The sequence below is a fragment of the Dreissena polymorpha genome, chromosome 11 (genome assembly GCF_020536995.1).
Source record: "Dreissena polymorpha isolate Duluth1 chromosome 11, UMN_Dpol_1.0, whole genome shotgun sequence".
NCBI lineage: Eukaryota > Metazoa > Mollusca > Bivalvia > Myida > Dreissenidae > Dreissena > Dreissena polymorpha.
In genome coordinates, this window is record NC_068365.1 from 57,608,528 (window position 1) to 57,634,076 (window position 25,549).

General features: G+C 34.1%; 2 protein-coding genes across 3 annotated transcripts in view; one reads left to right on the forward strand and one right to left on the reverse strand.

Moving 5' to 3' along the window:
• The window catches only part of LOC127850343 (kynurenine formamidase-like), a 28,533-nt gene extending 5,378 nt beyond the window's left edge, over nt 1-23,155 (reverse strand). Inside the window, exons 1-9 of the mRNA XM_052383320.1 lie at nt 23,077-23,155; nt 18,317-18,369; nt 17,587-17,677; nt 11,215-11,322; nt 10,376-10,424; nt 5,052-5,137; nt 3,985-4,063; nt 2,386-2,489; nt 1,481-1,559 (exon numbers count right to left, since the gene is read on the reverse strand). Coding sequence (XP_052239280.1) covers nt 1,481-1,559; nt 2,386-2,489; nt 3,985-4,063; nt 5,052-5,137; nt 10,376-10,424; nt 11,215-11,322; nt 17,587-17,677; nt 18,317-18,331 — 611 coding nt within the window. The 5' untranslated portion in view covers nt 18,332-18,369; nt 23,077-23,155. The remainder of the gene's footprint in view (nt 1-1,480; nt 1,560-2,385; nt 2,490-3,984; nt 4,064-5,051; nt 5,138-10,375; nt 10,425-11,214; nt 11,323-17,586; nt 17,678-18,316; nt 18,370-23,076) is intronic.
• Nucleotides 23,156-23,185: 30 nt separating this feature from the next.
• LOC127850334 (nucleolar pre-ribosomal-associated protein 1-like) overlaps nt 23,186-25,549 on the forward strand; it is a 59,526-nt gene continuing 57,162 nt past the window's right edge. The window contains exons 1-3 of one of the 2 annotated variants that reach the window (XM_052383305.1): nt 23,186-23,377; nt 23,582-23,721; nt 25,261-25,409. In XM_052383305.1, coding sequence (XP_052239265.1) covers nt 23,203-23,377; nt 23,582-23,721; nt 25,261-25,409 — 464 coding nt within the window. In that variant the 5' untranslated portion in view covers nt 23,186-23,202. The remainder of the gene's footprint in view (nt 23,378-23,581; nt 23,722-25,260; nt 25,410-25,549) is intronic. The other variant, XM_052383306.1, reaches the window with a different exon arrangement.

A 25,549-nucleotide genomic window follows, 5' to 3' on the forward strand; every position in this document is an offset into this window, starting at 1 on the left:
ATGTTCTATCAGCATGGTGTGATGTCACGCATAACCTAGAAACCCAAACAAGCAGTAAAACTATTCTATGGAACAATAAAGACATAACTTCAATTAATAAGACGTTTTTCTATAAAGATTGGTTTGAACGAAGCATTTAATATGTCGACCAATTATATGACTACAGAATTAAGGATTTCTACTCTTTTAATGATATATGCTACATATACGGAATACCTTCAAATAATTTTCTGAAGTACTACACATTAATCAAAAGCATACCCATACATATTAAATCTGAAATCAATACAAATAATACACCATGTACTCAAACAACATTCGTAGAAAATATACTTGGAAGAAAAAACAAAACAAATAAAATATTTTACACACTACAAATTAAAAACCCTACAGAAAACTCAAAAACCCAAAATAAATGGCAAGTCCTTTTCGGAGTACATGAACTTAATTGGAAACACATATTTACCATGCCATATAAAGCAACTATTGAAAAGCACTCTGAGAAATTTTCAATATAAATACATACATAGAATTATAGCTACAAATAAATACCTCTTTAAATGCAAATTATCTAACTCAAATCTGTGTGACTTCTGCAGTGAAAACATCGAAACTATAGAACACCTGTTTTGGGAGTGCAAACACATCCAGCCTATTTGGAATCATTTAACATCTTTTCTTGAACAACAGCAACTAAACGTTAAATTATCTTTCTTAAATGTAAGTTTCGGAATTTACTCATTGAAATCAAAAGATTGTAATAATATTGTGAATTTTATTCTTATAATGATGAAATTGTTCATCTTTAACATGAAGTTCAAAAAACAAGTACCAAATTTTAATTGTTTTATCCATAGTCTTAAACTTAAAGTCCAGATTGAGAAAGAAATAGCCCTCAGTAATGACACATTACAAAACTTTGAACAAAAATGGAATCGGATTAAATTCTCATGATGCTTGTCCTCTTATATACATTTCACTCTAATGTAAGTTATCTTTCTAAAATATTTTTGTATGTTTTTTTTTTCAATCTTATAAGATAATTTTGAATATACAACGAAACACACAAGTCCAGTATGCTTTCTTCCGACTTTATACAACTCATCATTTTTCATAACAATTCTTCTATTATTTTTTTCTTTTCTCTTTAAAAAAAAAATACATATTAACATATCTTGTATAACATGTCTGAACTTTATTGCTTTGTACAATCACTATGTTGTTTATATTCATGTATACATTGTATGTATTATATTGAATAAAAAAAAAAAAAAAACATTTGGGCATTGAATTATCTGCCTGTTCTTTAAAATGACAGAAAAAAGTATCAACACAATTTGTGTCCTTTAACTCTGAGAAAATTTAACATGAATCCCCAATTTGTGAATGAATCTACAACCCAATAGTTTTTTTTTACTGAATTTTGATATAGCAAAAATCTTAATAGGAAAACATTTGTTTCAATTTAGTTTGGACTCACTTGGTCATCTTTAAAGGTCCATTCACATAGGTGGATAGTAGAGGCATCAGATCATATATTCCACTGACTAACACAGCACCTTGACATAGAAATGTTAATTACACAATGTTAGCATTTTAAATCTTTGTTTATTTTTAAAGTAAGAAAATGTAGTTTTTTTCAATTGATATGTTATCTGCCTCACTTCCACACAATTCATTTTTGTACATTGTGTTATATCTTACATTGTAAATCAATGACAGTGCTGGCATTAAAACTTGTTTGCTTGTGGAAAAATTTGGTCATAAATAAATATGCATACACAATTAAAAAAATATTTATATACTTAAGCATTCACTAGTATTCATTATTCACAATTGTACTCAAGTTAAAATGGTATTGGGTTTGTACTTAAGTAAAAATGGTATTGGGTGGACTACCTTTGACTTTCATATTTAACAATCAGGCAAACTTTCAACAGAAATTAACTTTTATCATAATAATACAGCATGACATGTATTCATAATTGTGTGTTTCCCAACGTAAGTACACACCTTTTCATATTATTTGAATGACAACATTTCCAACAGAGGTTTTATAAAGATCGCTTTTCAATGGGGTTAAACAATGTAATTACAGTGTGACTTCTTATGGTACGTTTCTATCATTCATTACAGAATGTGTCCCATTATGTTTATTAAAAAAAAAACACTGACTTGTGCTAAAATATTGAAAGTCTACATTTGTTGAGACTGGCAGAGCTGTACTCAAAATAGGATATTACCTTTAAAATGACTGTGCCTTTAAGTGTACTCTACCTTAACTGTGACATTACTTTTATTGTTATTGTATCTGCAATCTGTTATCCCTTTAATTGGACTATTCCTTTAATGTGACCGTACCGTTATTATGACATGTGATTGTACCTTTAATGAGGCCGGGACTGACCATGGTTTCCTCCATCCAGTTGATGGTCAGCATCATGGCCGCCAGATGACCGCCCGCTGAGTGACCACACAGGTAAACACCACTGGGGATACGAAAATGTATGGTAGTAGGATTTCTTTAACCTTTTTCCAATGAGATACATATTTTCGCGCATTTAGAAAAGTTAAATGTAATAAAAGGCCTTTCTTACTAGATCCAAGTTGTAAAGGTTTCAGTTCCAAACCTTAGATACTGATAAGCAGCGAACAGCATAAAACCTGCACAGACTGCGGTTACTTGCAGGCTATTCTGGTTTAATTCTGATTGAAAATATCCATTTTCACTTTGCTTCTGAGTGGGAGAGGGTTAAAATAGTTGAGTCAATGCTTGTAACATTGAGCTATAGAATATATTTTATACTTTCGACCAAATTAACTTTTAAGGATATAACTGAAATATTTCTACATGTGCATTACGAAGTATTGAATATAGTCTATAGCTGTAAGCATACCCTACATCGATTTTTGCTTTCTTGCCAAGGACAAAACAAATGCATGCAAAAACAAGAAATATATATTTGTGAATTTATCAAGAAATGCTTAAAAAAGATGACCTTGAGCCTCGGTAAATGATTCAAGCTTTTGTATATTAATATGCTTAAACTCATTTTCTGCCTCGACGTTGAAAAGTATTAAAGGAAATCACTTGATAACACAAATCATACCAAATGCCTGTTAAGCTCATTGTCAAGAACGTATGTAATAATTTGACAAGTTGTACCATGGCAATGTTTAACATTGACCTGCTAGACCTGCGCCTAACAGGCACAGGACTAGTGCATGACATATTTTCTCCATATTGTGAATGTTTGTGGATAGTGATTTTAAAATGTCATGATGAATGATGAAGGTCTAGACTAGTTATATGATGCTAATATTTGAACTTTGACAATTAAGTGTGCCCTTAGGCTTAGAACTAAGCAGACCGATTTTACTTGCAACACCTCATGTCAACATGGTGAACATTTGTGGTCACTTATTTAAGCAGTGCAAGATAGACCTTGCTGCCTTGACCTTTGAGGTAGGGAGAAAGGTGTTCCACCCAATCTCCTCATAGTAGACAATTGTGCCAGTGTTGTAAAAATTGCATAATGACTTACAAAATTACAATCCACACAAGCTGTTTTTTCCCCGAATTTGACTTTTGACCTTAAAGTGTGACCTTGACCTTTGAGATAGGAAGACCATTGTTACACTCAGCATGACATCTCCTAATGTTGGGTATTAAAGATAATTAATGTTTGAAATTACATGATGAATGACAAAGGTAGATACAGGACAAGCCAAATTTACCCTTTAACTTCTAAGTTGTACCTTTGCGATAAAGAGATGATATTTACCAGCAACAAACAGACTGGTATACATTTGTGTTAAATCAGTTTTAATTTGCATAATAAATGACAAAATAACAGTCGAGACAAGCTCGCATGGACTTCTAAATGTTTACACTCACATACAGTTGACCATTGTGACTGCTTTATGAAGCTTTCCCTAAGAAGGCAAGAAAATATAAACAGAATTACGAAATTATTATCCAACCTCGATCCTCGCCTTTTTGCCAAGTTGAGAACGTAACTGATGGCCTTCTTCACCTGGCTGATGATTTCGGTCATGCCAACTGCATCAAAGCAGACAATCATCTTGAAATTTTAAAACCTTAGAGCAAATATCTTGAACTGTTAAAACCTTAAAGCAATCATCTAGAAATGTAAAACCTGAACAACCATCTTGAAATGTTTAAGCCATATCACCCAACTTAAAGTTTTAAAGCTTTATCAACCATTAACATACTTTAAAGCCGTACTTCAATTATTAAGGCCTTAGAAAACATATTAAAAAGTTAAAGCCTAAACAACCATTCTGAAATAATAATCAAAAAAAAAAATGAAGCCTTACAAAAACCATATTTGCATGATAAAGCATTAAAGCAACCATCTTGAAATGTTAAAGCATAAAAGCGACAAACTTTAAATGTTCTTGTGGCAACCAAGTTTAATAGCAACCATCTTGATATGTCAAAGATGTATGGCCAAGATCTTGAAGTGTTAAATCCTTTAGGCAACCATCTTTAAATGTAAAATCCTTAAAGCAACCATCTTGATATGTTAAATACTAAAAACAACCATCTTGAGAAAATATATTAAATGTAAACATCTTACAGGGACTAAATCACATTATTGTCATTTAATTTTCTTCTTTTTTTCAATAATAGAGAATAGGAAATGTAATAAAAATATCTAAATTAACATACTGGTATAGCAAAGATCTTTGAGTGATTATAAATTTTATTTTCATTCCAAAGATTAAGGCATCATCTTCAGATGTCAAACATTGCACCAATCATATTTCAATGATTCTCTCTAAGAAACAGACTTGGAAGTGTCTAGGTGAGCAATCGCTTCATTTAGTTTCATCCAAAGCTGTGGCCTAGTAAGTGGTAACAAGCTTAAAGTTGATGACACGTGACACAACACATGACACAAGATGCCCGAAAAAAGACTTGTTACATCAGTACATTGTTCTCATGTAAGCTTAAAAGTATTAAGAAGTTTGTGAATGTTTTATAGAACAATGCATTAATAAGCTGAATTCTGTTTGGTACTGACCTTGTGGTGCAAGGTTGTAACCAATTGCAACCACCATGGCTCCCGCTTTACAGAACGTTGAGGCCATAAAACTGGAGATGTCTCTTCTGCAAGAATACAACAATTGCCAAAGGTAAATAGCTCCTTAAAAATATCTAAATTTACATGGTGCATTTCAAGTGAAGAATTTGATTCAAAATTTGAATTTTGTCATATAAAGGCACTGTTACATTACAGGTACTGTCATATTTAAGGCACTTTCACATTAAAGGTACTGTCATGTTAAAGGCAATGTCACATTAAAGATACTGTCACAATAAAGGTACTTCAGCAGTAAGTAAACTCAAATGAAATCATTTTTGAATAAATGAGAAGTGATAGAGTGCTGAACATATCAGGGATTATGTAGTAGATCAGGTTATTTAACTGGAAACAAAGAATACATATACATAAAAAAGAGACATAGGTTCAAGGTCGCTAAAATGAATCATTAAGAAACTGTTCTCGTCAGTTTTTGTGATGTTTCTATAATAATTCAAAACTCAGCCAAGACATAATTACAACAAATGGTCTGACCATTAAGTTTCATGATGAATGGACAAACAAAAGAAATCTAGTGTTCACAATGTTGTATTACAGACATATAAGGAAAACTGAATGCCTTGATGAGGAAACAACGTTTTGAGAATATATTTGCTTTATACATATATTTGCTTGGGACAAATGTTATACCCAACGCTATGCCTTTTTGACCCCAGGAACATGATTTGAACAAACTTGATAAGGACCATCAATGTTAAGTGTCATGCAAATACCCAACATCGTTATATATATCATACTTTGTAGAAAACCATCATGCGATACTTCATTTCAAATACCAAACATTTTAACTTTGCGGATTTGGAGGCAAAGATTTTGTATGTTTCCACTATATATACATGTATAAGAGAAATAGGTAACCTACAGACAGGAGCCAATTAGACCCCTGGGGCATTATTTTAACAAGGGCTGTTTGTAAAACATGCATGCCCCCCCATATGGGCTCTCAGTTGTAGTGACAGCCATTTTGTAAATATGTTTTTTGTCACTGTGACCTTGACCTTTGACCTAGTGACCTGAAAATCAATAGGGGTCATCTGCCAATCATGATCAATGTACCTATCAAGTTTCATGATCCTAGGCATAAGCGTTCTTGAGTTATCATCCGGAAACCATTTTACTATTTCGGGTCACCGTGACCTTGACCTTTGACCTTGTGACCTCAAAATCAATAGGGGTCATCTGCCAGTAATGATCAAACTACCTATCAAGTTTCATGATCCTAGGCATAAGCGTTCTTGAGTTATCATCCGGAAACCATTTTACTATTTCGGGTCACCATGACCTTGACCTTTGACCTAGTGACCTGAAAATCAATAGGGGTCATCTGTGAGTCATGATCAATCTTCCTATCAAGTTTCATGATTCTAGGCATAAGCGTTCTTGAGTTATCATCCGGAAACCATTTTACTATTTCGGGTCACCCTGACCTTGACCTTTGACCTAGTGACCTGAAAATCAACAGGGGTCATCTGCGAGTCATGGTCAATCTACCTATCAAGTTTCATGATCCTAGGCATAAGCGTTCTTGAGTTATCATCCGGAAACCATTTTACTATTTCGGGTCACCATGACCTTGACCTTTGGCCTAGTGACCTGAAATTCAATAGGGGTCATCTGCGAATCATGATCAATCTACCTATGAAGTTTCATGATCCGAGGCATAAGCGTTCTTGAGTTATCATCCGGAAACCATTTTACTATTTCGGGTCACCGTGACCTTGACCTTTGACCTAGTGACCTCAAAATCAATAGGGGTCATCTGCGAGTCATGATCAATGTACCTATCAAGTTTCATGATCCTAGGCATAAGCGTTCTTGAGTTATCATCCGGAAACCATTTCACTATTTCGGGTCACTGTGATCTTGACCTTTGACCTATAGTGACCTGAAAATCAATAGGGGTCATCTGCGAGTCATGATCAATCTACCTATCAAGTTTCATGATCCTAGGCATAAGCATTCTTGAATTATCATCCGGAAACCATTTAACTATTTCGGGTCACAGTGACCTTGACCTTTGACCTAGTGACCTGAAAATCAATAGGGGTAATCTGCGAGTCATGATCAATGTACCTATGAATTTTCATGATCCTCGGCCTAAGCGTTCTTGAGTAATCATCCGGAAACCACCTGGTGGACGGACCGACCGACCGACAGACATGTGCAAAGCAATATACCCCCTCTTCTTTGAAGGGGGGCATAATAAACGCAATAGAGGACTACCATATACCATGCTATATGCCATATATTACAAATCTGGGCATTCTCATTTTAGATATATGATTTTTTATGAAGTTATTTTGTTTTATAAGTGTATAATGAATTATGTGACCCCTGGGGTGTGGGGATTTTCAATCCCAGAGGCATAATTTGAACAAACTTAATAGAGGACCACTAAGCCATGTTACATATCAAATATATAGATATGAATATAAAACTCCTGATCCTTGTGGTTTCAGAAGTTTGTTACATTTTAATTCATTTCTTATATCTATTATTTTTAGCTCATCTATTTTTTGGAAAAAAAAAAGAGCTATTGTCATCACCTTGGCGTCGGCGTCCGGTTAAGTTTTGCGTTTAGGTCCACTATTCTCAGAAAGTATTGCTATTGCATTAAAACTTGGTACACTTACTTACTATCATGAGGGGACTGGGCAGGCAAAGTTAGATAACTCTGGCGTGCATTTTGACAGAATTATGTGCCCTTTTTATACTTAGAAAATTGAAAATTTTGGTTTAGTTTTGTGTTTAGGTCCATTTTATTCCTTAAGTATCAAAGCTATTGCTTTCATACTTGCAACACTTACTAACTATCATAAGGGGACTGTACAGGCAAAGTTATGTAACTCTGACTGGCATTTTGACAGAATTATGTGCCCTTTTTATACGCAGAAAATTGAAAATTTGGTTAAGTTTTGTGTTTAGGTCCACTTTATTCCTACAGTATCAAAGCTATTGCTTTCATACTTGCAACACTTATTGACTATCATAAGGGGACTGTGCAGGCAAAGTTATGTAACTCTGACTGGCATTTGGACGGAATTATGGGCCCTTTATACTTAGAAAATTGAAAATTTGGTTAAGTTTTGTGTTTTGGTCCACTTTACCCCTAAAGTATCATAGATATTGCTTTCATACTTGGAACACTTGCAAACTATCATAAGGGTACAATAAAAGGACAAGTTGCATAACTCTGGTTGTCATTTTTACAGAATTATTGCCCTTTTTTGACTTATGGCCCTTTTTTGACTTAGTTACTTTGAATATATGGTTAAATTTTGTGTTTCGATCCACTTTACTTCTAAAATATCAAGGCTATTGCTTTCAAACTTCAAATACTTTCATGCTATCATGAGGTTACTGTACCTGGCAAGTTGAATTTTACCTTGACCTTTGAATGACCTTGACTCTCAAGGTCAAATTATTAAATTTTGCTAAAATTGCCATAACTTCTTAACTTATGATTAGATTTGATTGATACTTTGACAAAACTACTCTTACCTGACATACCACAATAGACTCCACCCAAACCATCCCCCATGCCCTCCCCCACCTCCCCCCTTTTTGTTTTTTTGTTTTTAAGATCATCTCACAAATGACCACCACACCCTCACACTATACCCCCCCCCCCAAACCCCACCCCCCAAAAAAATTTTTTTACTTCTTTATTTATGATTAGATTTGATTGATACTTTGACAAAACTACTCTTACCTGACATACCACAATAGACTCCACCCAAACCATCACCTGTGCCCCCCCCCCCCATTTTTTTTTTTTTTAAATCATCTCACAAATGACCACCACACCCTCACACTATACCCCCCCCCCCCCCCACTCCCCCACCCCCAAATTTTTGTTTTTTTGAAACGATTAAAAAACACAAATATTTATTATTTTATTTTTGAAATACCGTCCAACCATCGCACCCAAGAATCCCCTCCCCCCCCACCCCCCCCCCCACCCCCAATTTTTTTTTTTTTTTTGCATTTTTTTTTCCGCATTTTTGGAAGATAATGTAATAAATGTCCACACCCCCACACTATAAACCCCTCTTCACTCCACCCCTCCCTCCTTTGTGATTGAAATTGAGAGTCCCTTCAACTTTAAAAAGAAAATAGACGAGCGGTCTGCACCCGCAAGGCGGTGCTCTTGTCTATATATAAATTAAAGCTCTTATATGCAATGAATTAAGAAAACTTAATATTACACCTATGAAATAGGGTAACCTTTGCATCATTTCAGTGAAGTTTTCTTAAATCTGTCAAGGGGTTTTAGGAAGACTTAGAATTGACTTGTTTGAAGAAAAAGTTATTTCAGGTAGACACTTTTGCATGCACATTACACACAGATGGACAACATACATCATAGTACCCTAAAAGTTCACCTTGAGCCCAGGTTAGGTTAAAACATATATTTCAGTAATTTACATTGATATTCAATATAGAATTGTATGAATTTTATTATATTTTAAATACAAGGTAAGCAAATTGTCAAAATTACTAGTAATAATTTAACATGCTGCACCATGAACATGCTTGACATTTGACCTTACGTGTGAATTTGACGTTTGCCCAAGGACCACAGGAATTGGATGTGACACATCTGTGGTGAAATATTTTTTTTAATTAATAATGACATTACAGTCCAGATTTACTGTATCAGCCCAAGTCGTACATCTGACCTTTAAGTGTGACCGTGACCTTTCAGCTTGGCTGTACAGGCAACACTATCTGCACAATATGAACACTTGACTTTTTTTAATTTCATAATGAATAATAAGTTGCTATCTGGACAATTTGTATAATGCTTAAATTTGATATTTGACCTCTAAGTGTGACCTTTACTTTGGAGCTAGGAATATGTTAACCATTTGTGGTAAATTATTCTTATACATTGCAAGATAAATGATGAAGTTGCAGTCTGGACAAAGTGTTTTAATGGCAATTTTACCCTTTGACCTTTAAGTGGTTTCTGGACCTTTAAGGTGACATTTGTTATACATGACACAATGTTTCCACATGGTGAACATTTATTAATTATTTAAAAAATTGCATGATAAATGAAGTAACAGTCTGGACAAGATGTTTCATGGCAAAATTCAAATATGACCCTAAAGAGTGACACTTACCTTTTAGTAAGTAGGCTCTACAATTACCATATTCTTATTTTTGTTATAATTTTATTTTCAGTGTAACTTCTCATTTAAGAATGATTGAACTTGAACTTTTTTTATATAACTTACGACAAGTCGGTCCAGTAACCTCCATGGATGTATACAAAAATGGGTGCTTCTGTAACAAAATAACACAGTGATAACAGCTACTAATAGAATCTATAAACAAGTTATAACATACACGCCTTGCTTCTGTTTTATCAAGCGACTAACATAATGTCCAAATTATGATCAAGTAGTAATTTTGTAGAAAATAGACAATTAATATAAGCATGTTCCAACAATAACAGACATGTAAAAGGAGAATTAGCAAAAAAACCGCTGTGCTGTAATTGATATGGTGTCCGCCTAGCGACCGAGAGGTCACGGATTCAATCCCCACCGTAGGAATGTTCTTAAGATCTCTCCCAAAGACGCCAAGTACTAGTTCTAGGCCCAGGAAATGGACTCGAGAGCGTTTATATAAGCCTTAGGCTTTTCATGCAATCAAGCTAAAATAAATATGTTTAAACTAATTAGCAAAATATCTTTAATTAAATGATCACTGATATCTTTGTATAAAATAATGCTTATTTGCAAATTTTAATATAGTATAAATAAGAACTGTGTAGTTAAATATAATGCTCATTACTTGCTCTAGTTAATATAGTTTTAAATAAAATAAATGTTGCCTTTTTCTTTGCAATCAAAATAAATAAATAAATTAGTTGAAATGAGAATTGTTTACCAAAATATGTCACACAAATAAAGAAACATATGTTACCAATACTTTAAAGCTTTGTACAAATTAATTGTAGCATCAAACATTGTTTATGATCAATAATTTGATATACAATTATTTTTCACACATAGATATGCAAACAGAGTGAAGACATTTGTCAATAATAACAATTATTACTACACAGTACCTCCGGGGAGTGTTTTGGCTCCAAAGATATCCAGTTTTTCCTTGTCAGATATTCCATAAGAGATGCCTATCTCATGATCTTGGACTTCCCTTTTAGATGCCTCACTACCTAGAACCAGAAAAAAAGTTAAAAAAGAGGGCCAAGATGGCCCTAGTTCGCTCACCTGAGAGGAGTCAATTCATTCAATCTTTACCAAACATCAAACTTGACCTAGATATTGTCCAGACAAACATCCTGGTCAAGTTTCATCATTAATGAACCAAAACTCTGGCATATGGAGTGATTTTGTTTTTGTAGGAGTTGACCTGGTGGCCTACATTTTGAGTTGACCCCCCCCCCCCCTTACTAAACACCCGCCGGCCATGTTATTCAACTGATCGGAACCATTTTCAAACTCAACTCTCATATCAAAGAAACAAATTTTCTGATCAAATTTCATGAAAATTGGGCCAAAATGTGACTTCTAGAGTGTTCACATGTTTTCACTATATACATCTAGAGAAAAATGCCCCGCCCACTGGCAGCCATGTTTTTTTCACCGATCTGGACCATTTTCGAACTCTTACAAGATATCAATAAAACCAATGTTTTTACCAACATTCATGATGATTGGGCAAAAATTGTGACTTCAAGAGTGTTAACAAGGTTTCTCTATAGCCAAATAAGGAAAACTGCCCACCCCCACCCCCGGCAGCCATGTTATTCAACTGACTAGAACCATTTTCAAACTCAACTCTGATATCCAGGAAACAAATGTTCTGACCAAATTTTATGAAAATTGGGCTAAAAATGTGACTTCTAGAGTGTTCACATGTTTTCACTATACATTTAGAGAAAAATGCCCCGCCCACTGGCGGCCATGTTTTCTCACCGATCTGGACCATTTTCGAACTCGTCTGAGATATCAATAAAACCAATGTTTTGACCAACTTTTATGATGATTGGGCAAAAAATTGTGACTTCTAGAGTATTTACAAGGTTTCTCTATAGCCAAATATGGAAAACTGCCCCCCCCTTGCAGCCATGGTATTGAACAAACCGGAGCCATTTTCGAACTCAACTCTCATATCAAGGAAAGAAATGTTCTGACCAAAGTTCATGAAAATTGGGCAAAAAAATTGAATTCTAGAGTGTTCACATGTTTTCACTATGTTCATATAGAGAAAAATGCCCCACCCACTGGCGGCCATGTTTTTCACCGATCTGGACCATTTTCAAACTTGACCGAGATATCAATAAAACCAATTTTTTGACCAACTTTCATGATGATTGGGCAAAAATTGTGACTTCTAGAGTGTTTACAAGGTTTCTATAGCCAAATAAGGAAAACTGCCCCCCCCCCCGGCAGCCATGTTATTGAACTGACCAGAACCATTTTCGAACTGTACTCTCATATCAAGGCAACAATTGTTCTGACCATATTTCATGAAAATTGGGCAAAAAATGTGACTTCTAGAGTGTTCACATGTTTTCACAATATCCATATAGAGAAAAATTCCCCGCCCACTGGCGACCATGTTTTTTCACCGATCTAGACCATTTTCACACTCGCCCGAGATATCAATAAAACCAATGTTTTGACCAACTTTCATGATGATTGGGCAAAAATTGTGACTTCTAGAGTGTAAATTAACAAGGTTTCTCTATAGCCAAATAAGGAAAACTGCCTTGCCCACTGGCGGTCATGTTTTTCAACGGACCGGAACCACTTTTGAACTCAACCAACATATTATTAAGACAAACATTTTGACAAAGTTACATGAAGATTGGGCATGAAATATGACTTCTACAGTGTTTACAAGTTTTTTCATTTTTTTTTACCTAGGGACCTAGTTTTTTGACCCGGCACGACCCAGTTTCAAACTCGCCCGAGATTTCATTGGGACAGAGCTTCTGACCAAGTTTCATGAAAATCGGACAATAAATGTGGCCTCTAGAGTGTTTACGAACAAATGTGGAGGGACTGACGGACAGACGACGGACAAAGACCGGTAACAAAAGCTCACCTGAGCAATCAGGTGAGCTAAAAACAAACAAACAAAAACTAATACATTAGATGGTACAAATGGTAGTTACAAAATGTAGTGTATGGGCCTTAAACACATGCATACTCAGCAGTTTGTCCGATGAAGGCAATGACATTGCAAGAAAAAGAATACCCTATATGCCCTGAACAAATACCATGATGTTTTAGCAATAGTTAAATGAGCAACAAACACCCACATGATGATAAGCATTTCCTGCAAGTAACTTTAAATTCTGAAACAGCATCCTTTGACCTTGAAATAGCCTCGACCTTATACCAAAACCTTTGGCAATTGCATGAAATGCATTGTTTTTATTCTGAAATAATCAGAAATAATGAATAATTATAATGTAAAAATCATGTTAACAAGTGATGGCACATAAACAAAAATCATTCACCTTTAAACTTAGAATGTGACATTGACACTTAATCCTCTGGCACTTAGAAAATGCATCTTTTAAACAGGATCACTATGAGAATCCTCGCATGCTCACCTGAGAAACAGAAGCTCAGAGGTAAAATACTAGAGACCATTGTTTTGGGGCTACTTTTTACCACAAGGGCATAAAGTGTACACAGCATATGATAACTTTACAATCTTATCTATCAATATTTACACATTGGCTTCTTCATTTAAGACAAGGCAGTGGCATGATTTGAACAAACTTTGTTGAAGACCACTATCTGATGCTGCATACTAAATATATAAGCTATGATTCTTTTGTTACTTCAGGGAAGATTTAAAAATGTATTCATATTACAAATGTGACCCTTGGCCCAGGTCAGTTTTCCAGTTTTTATTTTATTAGAGGGCCTCTTCATGATTATGCATTCCAAATATGAAATCAATTGGCTTTGCAGTTTGAGACAGGAAGAATTTGTCCTATATAGGTCAAGAAAAACTGGTGACGTCTAAGGCGGGCAAGATTTGACCCCAGAGGTATGACTTGAACAAAATTTGATGAGGACCTCTAAATGATACCAAATGAAAATCACTTTGTGGTTTAAGACAAGAAGATAATGTAAAGCACCTATAAACACAAAATTGTTTTGCATTTTCTACCAGTACATCTCTATTTGGGTGGAAAGCATTCCTGATATTTCCGGTGCCCTTACTAGGAATTGAAAGGGGGACCACAGAGGTATTATTAAACAAACTTTATAGAGGACCTCTTAATGATGCCACACACAAAATATAATAGCCTTGGGCTTTGACGTTTCAGACAAGAGGTTTGTTTAAGGTATTCACTATACAAGTCTATGTTTAACCTGGTTTCCCCGTTGCAGAAATATTTTATGCCATGGGAATAATTTGAACAAACTTTGAAAGGGATCACAATACAATGCTACCTACAATGTATTGGACGTTTGAGCATCTGAGTAAAATTATTATTTTTTAAACCCATTATGGGGCCATGTTACTTAATTAGTCAGGGACAGGAATAATTTAAACAATTTTTAAAGAGGACCATGTACATAACATTCTCTTGAAGTTTTGTGAAATTCTGTGTTCAGGCAGAGTTGTTGTTTGAAGAAAATGCTCATGAACCCACACGCGGAAACACAGACCTACAACAGACTTCATGGTACGTATATCCCAATAGCCCACCATTAACCCATTGTGCTCATGTGAAATAAAAATTATAGAGCAAAGAACAAAATCCTTTGATTTGGACATTGAACTGTGACCATTACCCCTTACAGTGGAGCATATAATGCAATACATTTTCTGGTCACGGGAAATAATGTATTGAAATCCAACCAGGCACTTACAGTTTTTACTTTTTGATTGATCTGTGAAGCATGTATTAATTTGTAGAATAGGAGCAAATCCCTAGATATACAGTTTATTACTAAACAAGAGCTGTCACCATAGGATGACACATGCCCCTTATAAGCGCTTTGATAGAAGTTATGAGCATTTTACCATGCAAAATCCTTGAAATGCACTAAGTGACCCCGTGACCTAGTTTTTGACCCGGCATGAGCCATATTCGAACTTGACCTAGATATTGTCTAGATACAACTTTGGATGAAAAGTATTTGAAATAGAGAGCAGACACGAAAAGTGTGACAGACAGACAGACTGACAGACTTACAGACGGACAGTGCAAAAACTATATACCCCCTTTTCTTCGAAAGAGAGCAAACACGAAAAGTGTGACAGACAGACTGACAGACTTACAGACGGACAGTGCGAAAACTATATACCCCCTTTTCTTCGAAAGGGGGCATAAAAATAATTTAGTGTAATTATTTTAAGAAAATAATTTAAGGTATTATTGTTTTTTTTAATTGCTATTCTCCTCATTGATATCTTTGCACCCATAAAGTTTCATGATGAAATCTTGTATCGTATCTGAGATATTGCCCTGAAAAGTATTATCATTTAAATCAACAAGAGCACTGCCTTGCGGGTGCAGACCGCTCATCTATTTTCTTTTTAAAGGTGAAGGGACTCTCATTTTCAATCACAAAGGAGGGAGGGTTGGAGTGAAGAGGGGTGTATAGTGTGGGGGTGTGGACATTTTTAACATTATTTTCCAAAAATGCGAAAAAAAATGCAAAAAAAAAAAAAAAAACATTGGGAGGGGGTTCTTGGGTACGATGGTTGGACGGTATTTCAAACATAAAATAATAAAAATAAATATTTGTGTTTTTTTAACCGTTTCAAAAAAAAAAAAAAATTGGGGGGTGGGGTGGGGTGGGTATAGTGTGAGGGTGTGGTGGTCATTTGTGAGATGATCTTAACAAAAAAACAAAAAAAAAAAATAGGGGGGGGATTCGGGTGGGGGGAGGGGGGGTGGGGGGGATTCTTGGGTGCGATGGTTGGACGGTATTTCTAACATAAAATAATAAAAATAAATATTTGTGTTTTTTAACCGTTTAAAAAAAAAATGGGGGGGTGGGGGGGGGTGGGTAAAGTGTGAGGGTGTGGTGGTCATTTGTGAGATGATCTTAAAAAAAAAAAAAATAGGGGGGGGGGGAGATTTTCGGGGGGGGGGGGAGGGCACGGGGGATGGTTTGGGTGGAGTCTATTGTGGTATGTCAGGTAAGAGTAGTTTTGTCAAAGTATCAATCAAATCTAATCATAAATAAAGAAGTTATGGCAATTTTAGCAAAATTTAATAATTTGACCTTGAGAGTCAAGGTCATTCAAAGGTCAAGGTAACATTCAACTTGCCAGGTACAGTAACCTCATGATAGCATGAAAGTATTTGAAGTTTGAAAGCAATAGCCTTGATACTTAAGAAGTAAAGTGGATCGAAACACAAAATTTAACCATATATTCAAAGTTACTAAGTCAAAAATAGGCCATAATTCCGTGACAACCAGAGTTATGCAACTTGTCCTCTTACTGTACCCTTATGATAGTTTGCGAGTGTTCCAAGTATGAAAGCAATATCTATGATACTTTAGGGGTAAAGTGGACCAAAACACAAAACTAAACCAAATTTTCAATTTCTTAGGAAAAAAAGGGCACATAATTCCGTCCAAATGCCAGTCAGAGTTACATAACTTTGCCTGCACAGTCCCCTTATGATAGTTAATAAGTGTTGCAAGTATGAAAGCAATACCTTTGATACTGTAGGAATAAAGTGGACCTAAACACAAAACTTAACCAAATTTTCAATTTTCTAAGTATAAAAAGGGCACATAATTCTGTCAAAATGCCAGTCAGAGTTACATAACTTTGCCTGCACAGTCCCCTTATGATAGTTAGTAAGTGTTGCAAGTATGAAAGCAATAGCTTTGATACCTATGGCATAAAATGGACCTAAACACAAAACTTAACCAAAATTTTCAATTTTCTAAGTATAAAAAGGGCACATAATTCTGTCAAAATGCACGCCAGAGTTATCTAACTTTGCCTGCCCAGTCCCCTCATGATAGTAAGTAAGTGTACCAAGTTTGAATGCAATAGCATTGATACTTTCTGAGAAAAGTGGACCTAAACACAAAACTTAACTGGACGCCGACGCAGACGCGGACGCCGACGCTAAGGTGATGACAATAGCTCATAATTTTTTTTCAAAAAATAGATGAGCTAAAAAAGGACAATTTATTACTCATATTTCAGAAAGTGTAAGGTTATGGTTCTTGTGCATTGCACTTTTCCGCATCCAATTCTATACAACCATGAAGTTTCATGATGATATCTTATATAGTTTATGAGGTATGGCCATGAAAAAGTTGTGACAGATGAGCAGCTTGATGGACTGAAGGACAGAAAATGCCAATTTTTTATCCCTCCGCCTTCAGCAGGGAATTATAAAAAAAGAGTGCCATCACATAAACGCCATGTAAGAACGCATGAATGTAGCCACACATACACACACACTGACCTTCCTTCAATGCCTGTATGTGAGCCTGTATCACTTCTGTGGGACCCATTCTGTGGGACCACCGTGACGGTGAATAGTGGTGATCTAAATCCTAAAAAAGTGACATAAAATTATGTCAGGTCTTTCTGAAGACGTCTTGCAGTATGCTTTGAGACTTGAGTAAAAAAAACTAATATGCACAAAATGTTTATATAAAGTTCATGCTCAATCCTCATTTTTAACACTAAATGCATGCTGGGAAATTTGTTGTCTGCTAAAATGTCGTCTAAATTAGCATTTTCTTCGATTTTTTTCAAAGAACACTATCAGAATAGCAAACAGTTTGGATCCTGCTGAGACGCCACATTCTGTGGCGTCTCATCTGGATCCAAACTGTTTGCAAAGGCCTTTAAAATTCGGTTCCAGCACTGAAAGAGTTAAGTTCAAGGCCCAATAACTCATGATGTGAGGACAACGGGAGATGAAAAGTGTCCATTACAATACAATTGACTGAAGTTACGAGGACATAATACATTTTCTTGCTGTAAATTGCACATAACTGTATAGAGAGCATTAATTTTAGCAATTTTCAAAAACATAATTTATGTTAGTGTTATTATAATTTTTATAAAAAATTAATTCAATAAGGCAAACAATTAGACACTCTATCATATGAACAAACAACAACTAATAAAGCCCATTGAATACATATATCCAATTGAATTTAGCTTAGGTCATTGACTGTTATTACCATTTCTAATGCCATCCTTTCTGATCGTGGATCATCTGGTGCCCAAAGTCTGTCTGAAAAAAAAATCCAAGAACAAATCCAAACTGTTATGTTACCAAACATTTAAATATAAACCTTGCATTAACAATCCTCAATGCTTAATCCCGTACAAGACTTATCTTAAGGAAAGAATCTATTATATAATATATAATTTATTTTCTTTCAATCATTCTTAACATTTGTTTACAAGAAATAAACTAGATGTTTTCCTGATGGCACTTTATTCAAAATGATATTAAAAGGATATTAAAGGTACTTGTTCACAACTTTTTCTTATTTGTTAACAATGTCACTAGATGTTTTACTGATGGCACTTTATTCAAAATGATATTAAAAGGATATTAAAGGTACTTGTTCACCACTTTTTCTTATTTGTTAACAATGTCATTAAATATGTTTACTAACAAATCACTAATGTTTTGAATAGTCTTAACTAATTATAAAAACAAGAACAAAAGTTGAATAAACAATAATGCCTAATTTCCCCTAGAATCAAAAGCTTTCTATGTACTAGCACTGCACCATGCAGTGTTTAGAATTTATCAGCTTTCTATGTACTAGCACTGCACCATGCAGTGTTTAGAATTTATCAGCTTTCTATGTACTAGCACTGCACCACGCAGTGTTTAGAATTTATCAGCTTTCTATGTACTAGCACTGCACAACGCAGTGTTTAGAATTTATCAGTGAATAATAAATGGGCCGTGCTCTGATAAAGTGGGTTTAATGCATGTGCATAAAGTGTCATCCCAAATAAGCCTGTGCAGTCCGCACAGTCTAATCACTTTCCCCATAAACATGATTTTTGCTGAGAAGAGACTTTTTCAACGAAAAATATCAAAGCGAAAGTTTCTTCCCTGATTAGCCTGTGCAGACTGCACAGGCTAATCTGGGGCGACAATTTTTGCACATGCATTAAACCCCTTTTTCACAGAGCATGGCCCAAATTCAATATTAGTACTTCACGTGTTTAAAAACTTATTGAATGATGCTCATTCTTTATTGAACCAATATTTCAACAGGTTGGACATTAAGCACGATACAATGTAGCACAGTTGGTTAAAGCAATGTCTTCTGTTATTTATTGCTAGGGCTTCTTAATTGTGAGTTTGTTCCCCACTTCTTGTTTTTTCTCTTACATTTAGCTTATTTGTTTCTAAATAATTTCTATAATTATTTCTATAATTTGAATTATTGTATATTTGATTAACTTTATGCATATCTTTGAATAAAATGCATTCATGTAAGATGCATTCAATATTATTGCAGTATGAATAAAATCTTTCCTTGCCTTAGTCCCTTTAAAGCTGCATGGTAAATAATTAAATACCGTAACACAATAGAAACAGAACAAATAATTAGTACATGGTTCAATTTACTGGTTTGTTTGTGATGCTTCTGACAATCAGAAGATAACATTTTAGAAGACTTCAATAAACTTACCACAGATAGTATGGCAACTTTTGTAAAATATTACAACAAAGAACATCATTTAGAATAGCACAATTAACAAGTTAAAGGTATTGTAACTAGATATCAGATTTTTGACAAACATGTAATCTGTTACAGAAGTATGAAACTATGAAGATTGAACATAAATAATCTATTGTAACTTGTTATATATATGTTTAAAAGGACTTGTAAACAGTTTGGCCAAATGATAATTTTTTTAAAACTTGTTTAGATTTTGAAATGAATGTATGCATTATATTCAAACAATTTAAATAAATATCCTGATACAATTATGAACAATACCTATTCAAATAGGGATGTACAGTATTTTTTATGAGTACAATAATGTAGTGTTTGAAACACATTTTATTGATAATTTGCATAACATTTATATTAGAGAATAGCATTTAAAATATGATATTGTCATCAAGACCTGATTGGTTCAATTGTATAATGATTTGATTTTTACTTTCAAATGTTCCTGGAATCAAAACTTGTTTTGCCTTAATATTCATTTAAGACTATTCCAAAAATTTCAGTTTTGTTAATAAAAATATTTAATGACATTTCATTCAAGAAAAAAAATCTGTGAACAAGTTCCTTTCAGCAGAAGAAAACCCAATATTATTGGCTCTGTTATTATTCTGGAATGCGTTTATTACCTTCTGACATACAATTTGCTAAATTTTGTATACAAGTATACATGGTATATACCCCTCCTTACGGCCTGGATTAATGGGTTAACAAAACCACAAAATAGAATAGTGAGGATTAATTGGCAATCATAAAATCAATTGTAATCGATTGAATAAATAAAATACCAAAAGTGAGTGCAGTTTTAATTCAGTGACTTAAAGGGAAGGTTCACCGATTTAAGAACTGACATTTTCATGGATGACACTTGATTAATTTTTTTGTTTTCAAATTCCTCCTAAAAAAAATTAAAAAAGGGTTAGCATATCAGATAGACCTTATTTGCAACTAAACTAATTCCAGGGTACAAACATTTTTGTTTACTGCTACATGTACTTGATTCCTATGACCATTTGCATTATTGTTAAAAGATTGAGGGTTATTTTAATTAGAATGAAAATTCATACCCCACTAGATTAAGGTCAATTGCATTTGTACCACATGGACATAAGCAGCAAGCCAATGCTCCCTGAGTTTCCAACAACTAGGGACAGATCTAGATCGAAAAAGGTGGTGGTGGTTCTAATTTTGATTTCTCATCACATACAAAACTCTGGACTGGTCAATAAATGTATGAAACGCTTTTGAAAAAATTAATACGGTTTTCAAGCTTTCAATGGCAAATGTATATGCAGTGTACTTTAATTACCTTAATTACAAGTGTAAGACTAAAAAAAAACTTAGATGAATGTATATCCAAACAAATGTGTTATTAAAGGCATACTTGACCTATCAGGCCTTTTTCTGTCTATTTGGGGAAAAAGTACCTAGCAAAATTGGGAATTTTCGAGTCGCAATATCTTCCATATTGGGAAGAATTTTCATCGACAAAAGCATTATTTGGGCAGGGTTTTTTTCAGCCATTTTGGAAACAAATCATATAAATTATGGTGATATATTTTGAAGGTTCTTTAAAAAATAAAATAGAGATATAGAGTCTAATAGTCATAAGTCATAAGACACTTCTTTCTAAAAATATAAATATTTGTTTAATTGGAATTTTTTTTTGGAGCATTGGGGAAAAAATATGCATATTTGGCATGAGGAATGGGTCCGACAATCGGACCCCTGAGATAGACAGAAAAAGGCCTGCCTATAGACATGTTGTTTTTTTTTCAGTTAGTTTTACTATTGTGTTAATTCAATTTCAATTATGTATATTTGTCAGTGGCGTGGCCAGACCCAAATTTTAGCCGGAAAATTATGCTACAAGTTTATTGTCATATTTGGATTCTGTTACCGTAAACGGTGTTTGAAGTGACAATGATGTAACAACCTTCACTACAGAAGAATAGTCATATAATTCATTTGAAGTCAGATAGAAAAAGAAAAAATTGAGACGCAACTCTCTCATACAAGCCATAATAAGGAAATGGATAATAAAATGTGCTTTATATAACTTATTATTGAAATACTTAAATAATATAGATCCTTTTGCTGAGCCATTTTGGCACCAACTGAAGTTATTAAATTGAAATAATTATCTGCCTCAACATGCATGAACCAATTATACTCAATGATCATCTTTGTTTGTGATTTATCATAGTGCCTTAAATTCATTAAATTGCCTCAATTTCTTATATAGATTTTATTCTTTGACAATATTTCCTTGTTTTCCTTGTAATCTCAACATCGCTCTGCAAATTTTAGCCGAGGCAACTGCCTCGGCGTGGCAACTGCCTCAGCGTGCCTCAGCATGGCTATGACGCTGTTTGTAAGCATAAGGTGTTTTTAGATGACCCTGAAAACTGAAACAACACACTGACCACTAATTAGTGGCATTACCCCATCGCAAATAACACAACATTAGTAAAATCAAAGGGAACACCATATCAGAAACTTAAGTATGTCTTTTCTGAGTACAATATTGTGGAATGACACTTATTTGTGCAGACGACACTGTTTTTTTTAAACCCTAATTGATTTGTTTTTGATCATTTAAGCTTGATATTCTTTTACATACAAAGAAAGAATAGGCATAAAAGACTTGGAAGAGTTCTGGCATTGAAAAACAAGTTTTTTACCAAATTGTGAAAAAGCTGTTCATCATTTAAATAGGGAAAATGAAAACATTTGCAATCTGATCTTCCTAACCCTTCTTTTCTGCAATGGTTTGTTAAAACAAACAACGCTTCACATTGCATGTATATCTTCAAAGCCCCTTCTCTGACAAAAATGTAAAAAATTGATATTTACTTAACAAGATACATTCCTTATGATTATCTACACAAACATGCACTATATATGTCGACATGCATATATTGATGATGATTTTGTCTTGGTTAATTAAAGTGAATACAATTTTAAAAAATTACATTTACTGTTTATCTTTTAATATTTCTTGTTATACATAGATCTACTCCTATAAATATGAGGTCGATTTACATCGGGGTAGCTTACGTCTAATTATTTGGACTAACATAGATCTAATTAAAATGTGGATCAAATGTTGAATTAAAAGCAATTCCCTGTCTTTTAATTGATGAACACGATTTGAATTCGCTAATATATATAACATATAGCTATTGATCGCATAGTTTTAGTTCTATTTAAATAACTAAATAACGTAGCGGTACCTGAATGTTCAATTAACAGTTTTCCTGTCCAGTCCAAATTGAAAACGAAAGTTAAAGTTATGATGCCTTGTGGGAAAGATCAGACCGGTCTGTAAAGTGCGCACGTAAAGTCACGTGACAAGCAAAATGGCGGCGCCCAAGAAAAGCATGTCGACTAAAGAAAAAACACAAACAAATGCCAGAAAAAGACAGTCGGATGCACCTCAAGATGTTGACATTGATGCAGCCAAGAAGAAAAAGGACGAATTTACAGTGATTGACTTTAAATTTCATCTAAACGATCAGAATACTGTCACAAGTGGTAAGTTCTTTCGTAAATCCATTATACCAATTTGTGACCAAACACGAGGTATCCTTTCAATCTGGTGAAACCAAACTGTATCTTATCAAATTTATAACTATTTTGTTGTTTAAGTAGAATGGCGTGTAACATTATATTGCTGTAGACCAGACCATTATCATTATATCATGTCTTGTACAGTTTGAGTCTTTTGTTAAACTGCAGGTTTGGAAAAGTTTGTTGAGGCAGCACAGAGTTGGCTTGATGGATCGGGAGATGATATTGTGGCGGCATTGTGCCGCTCTTCGCCTGAGTGTGAGGAAGTCCTCAAACTACTGGAGTCAACTGGGCGGAAAGTTTCAGAGGTAATGAAACCTGATAGGGACGGTCAAACTTAATTAGTCTTTCCTTCATTGTAAAATGATAATATGAAAATCAGTGTTTTATTATGAAGCTCATGCCATGAAGTAACAATTAATGGATGCATATTCACAGGGCATAAAGTATACATTTTCTCTGTAGTGTATCAAAATCATTTTTATACATTTTCAGTTTTGTAATTTTAACTTTGCAATTTTAACTAGCAAACTGACCTTCCATTTGATATCGGAAGGAATATTAAAAGCAGTGATTTTTTTGCAGTTATTTGTTACAGCCTGTGCCATTTGAATTGGAAAAATTAGCGCGATAAACCATGAAATTAGGAAAAATAGCACGATAAACCATGAAGATGGGAAAATTAAGCATTATAGATATGATTATAAGTAACAACATTAAAATTGTTTAAAAGTGCATGTTCAGGGGTTTTTCTAGCCATTTTGGGAAAAGGAGTCTGGTCAAATTGGGATTGTTTTAATTGATAAAAGTTGCAAATTTGGGAATTATATATTGACAAAAAGGACTAAATTGAAGTTATATATTTTGAAGGATGTTTAAATAAATAGTTGATATCTAGAGTTAAGAAATAATAAGGCAAAAGAAACTTCTTTCTCAAAAAAAGAAAAAAAGAAACAAAATGTTATATTTATTTTTTTAGGAAATTGGTTTTTTTGGGGGGGTAATTTTGGTCAGCTTTTTGGGAAAAAACTGTTGATTTTTGCCATTGGGAAGCAGTCGAAAATCAGCTGTAATTTTTTGCAAAAAAAATCACTGAAACGTGCTAAGTTGGTTTTGTTTACTAAGAAATATTATAATAGCATATACCTGATACTGGCACAAAAATGCAATTTGTCAGTTATGCTTATTTAACTTTCTCATAATCCATTATAATGTGTACATACTTCATAGAAAAAATAAATAATTATTAATAAAAACAGCTGAAAGAGAGAGTTTATATATAACTAATGAATGTTTTATTCATATTTATTACTTTTCTTAACCTCATATATAAATCTTGCAAATTGTCTGATATTCCCTGCAATATTTTCCATGGCCCTTGCTACACTTTGGGGGATTGGGGCCAGGGCCCTTAAAGGGGGGAATTTCGTGTCGTTTTCGGCGAAAAGGGGAATTTTAGAAGATCTTTTCACCAACCATTCAGCACTTAAAATTGCTATATTTTTATGTAATTTACATAAAAATACATTCAAACAAAGGTTAATAGCACAATACCAGCTGGCAACTAAGGTATAAAAGTAAAAAAAAAAAAAAAAAATTGAGGGGGGAATTTTTAGCTGAAATAGGGGGAAAAAGTATACTTTTTTAAGGGGGAATGGGGCCGAATTTTAGCCCCAAAAACAGCCAAATAAGGGCCCTGTAATTTCATATTATATATTTTCAAATGAACGGCATTTACATTGCTCTGAAAATTAAACAAAACAGTGTAAAAGGCATACAATAATAGAAAATGCTTATGATCATTTGTGAAAAATAAAAAAATACCAGCAAATATTTTATTTTCACAGTTCCAGCCAGTGTTTCAATGCTTGGAGAAGATTCTTCTTCGAATAGCAGATGATTTGGGCAGGTTTTACTCCACGGCGCAGTGCATCGTTAGAAAAATCCTGACCAGTCATTCCAACCTGCTTCATAATATACTGAACATCAAAAACAAGTAATGTGGGGGCAAACTTCAAGTTTACTGCATATTTTATTATTGTATCTTTAACATGCGTGTTACTTGATAACTAAACTGATGTGTAATGTTAGTAATATGGTACTGTTAGAATGTCTGTTGATTTTGTTTTAAAAAAT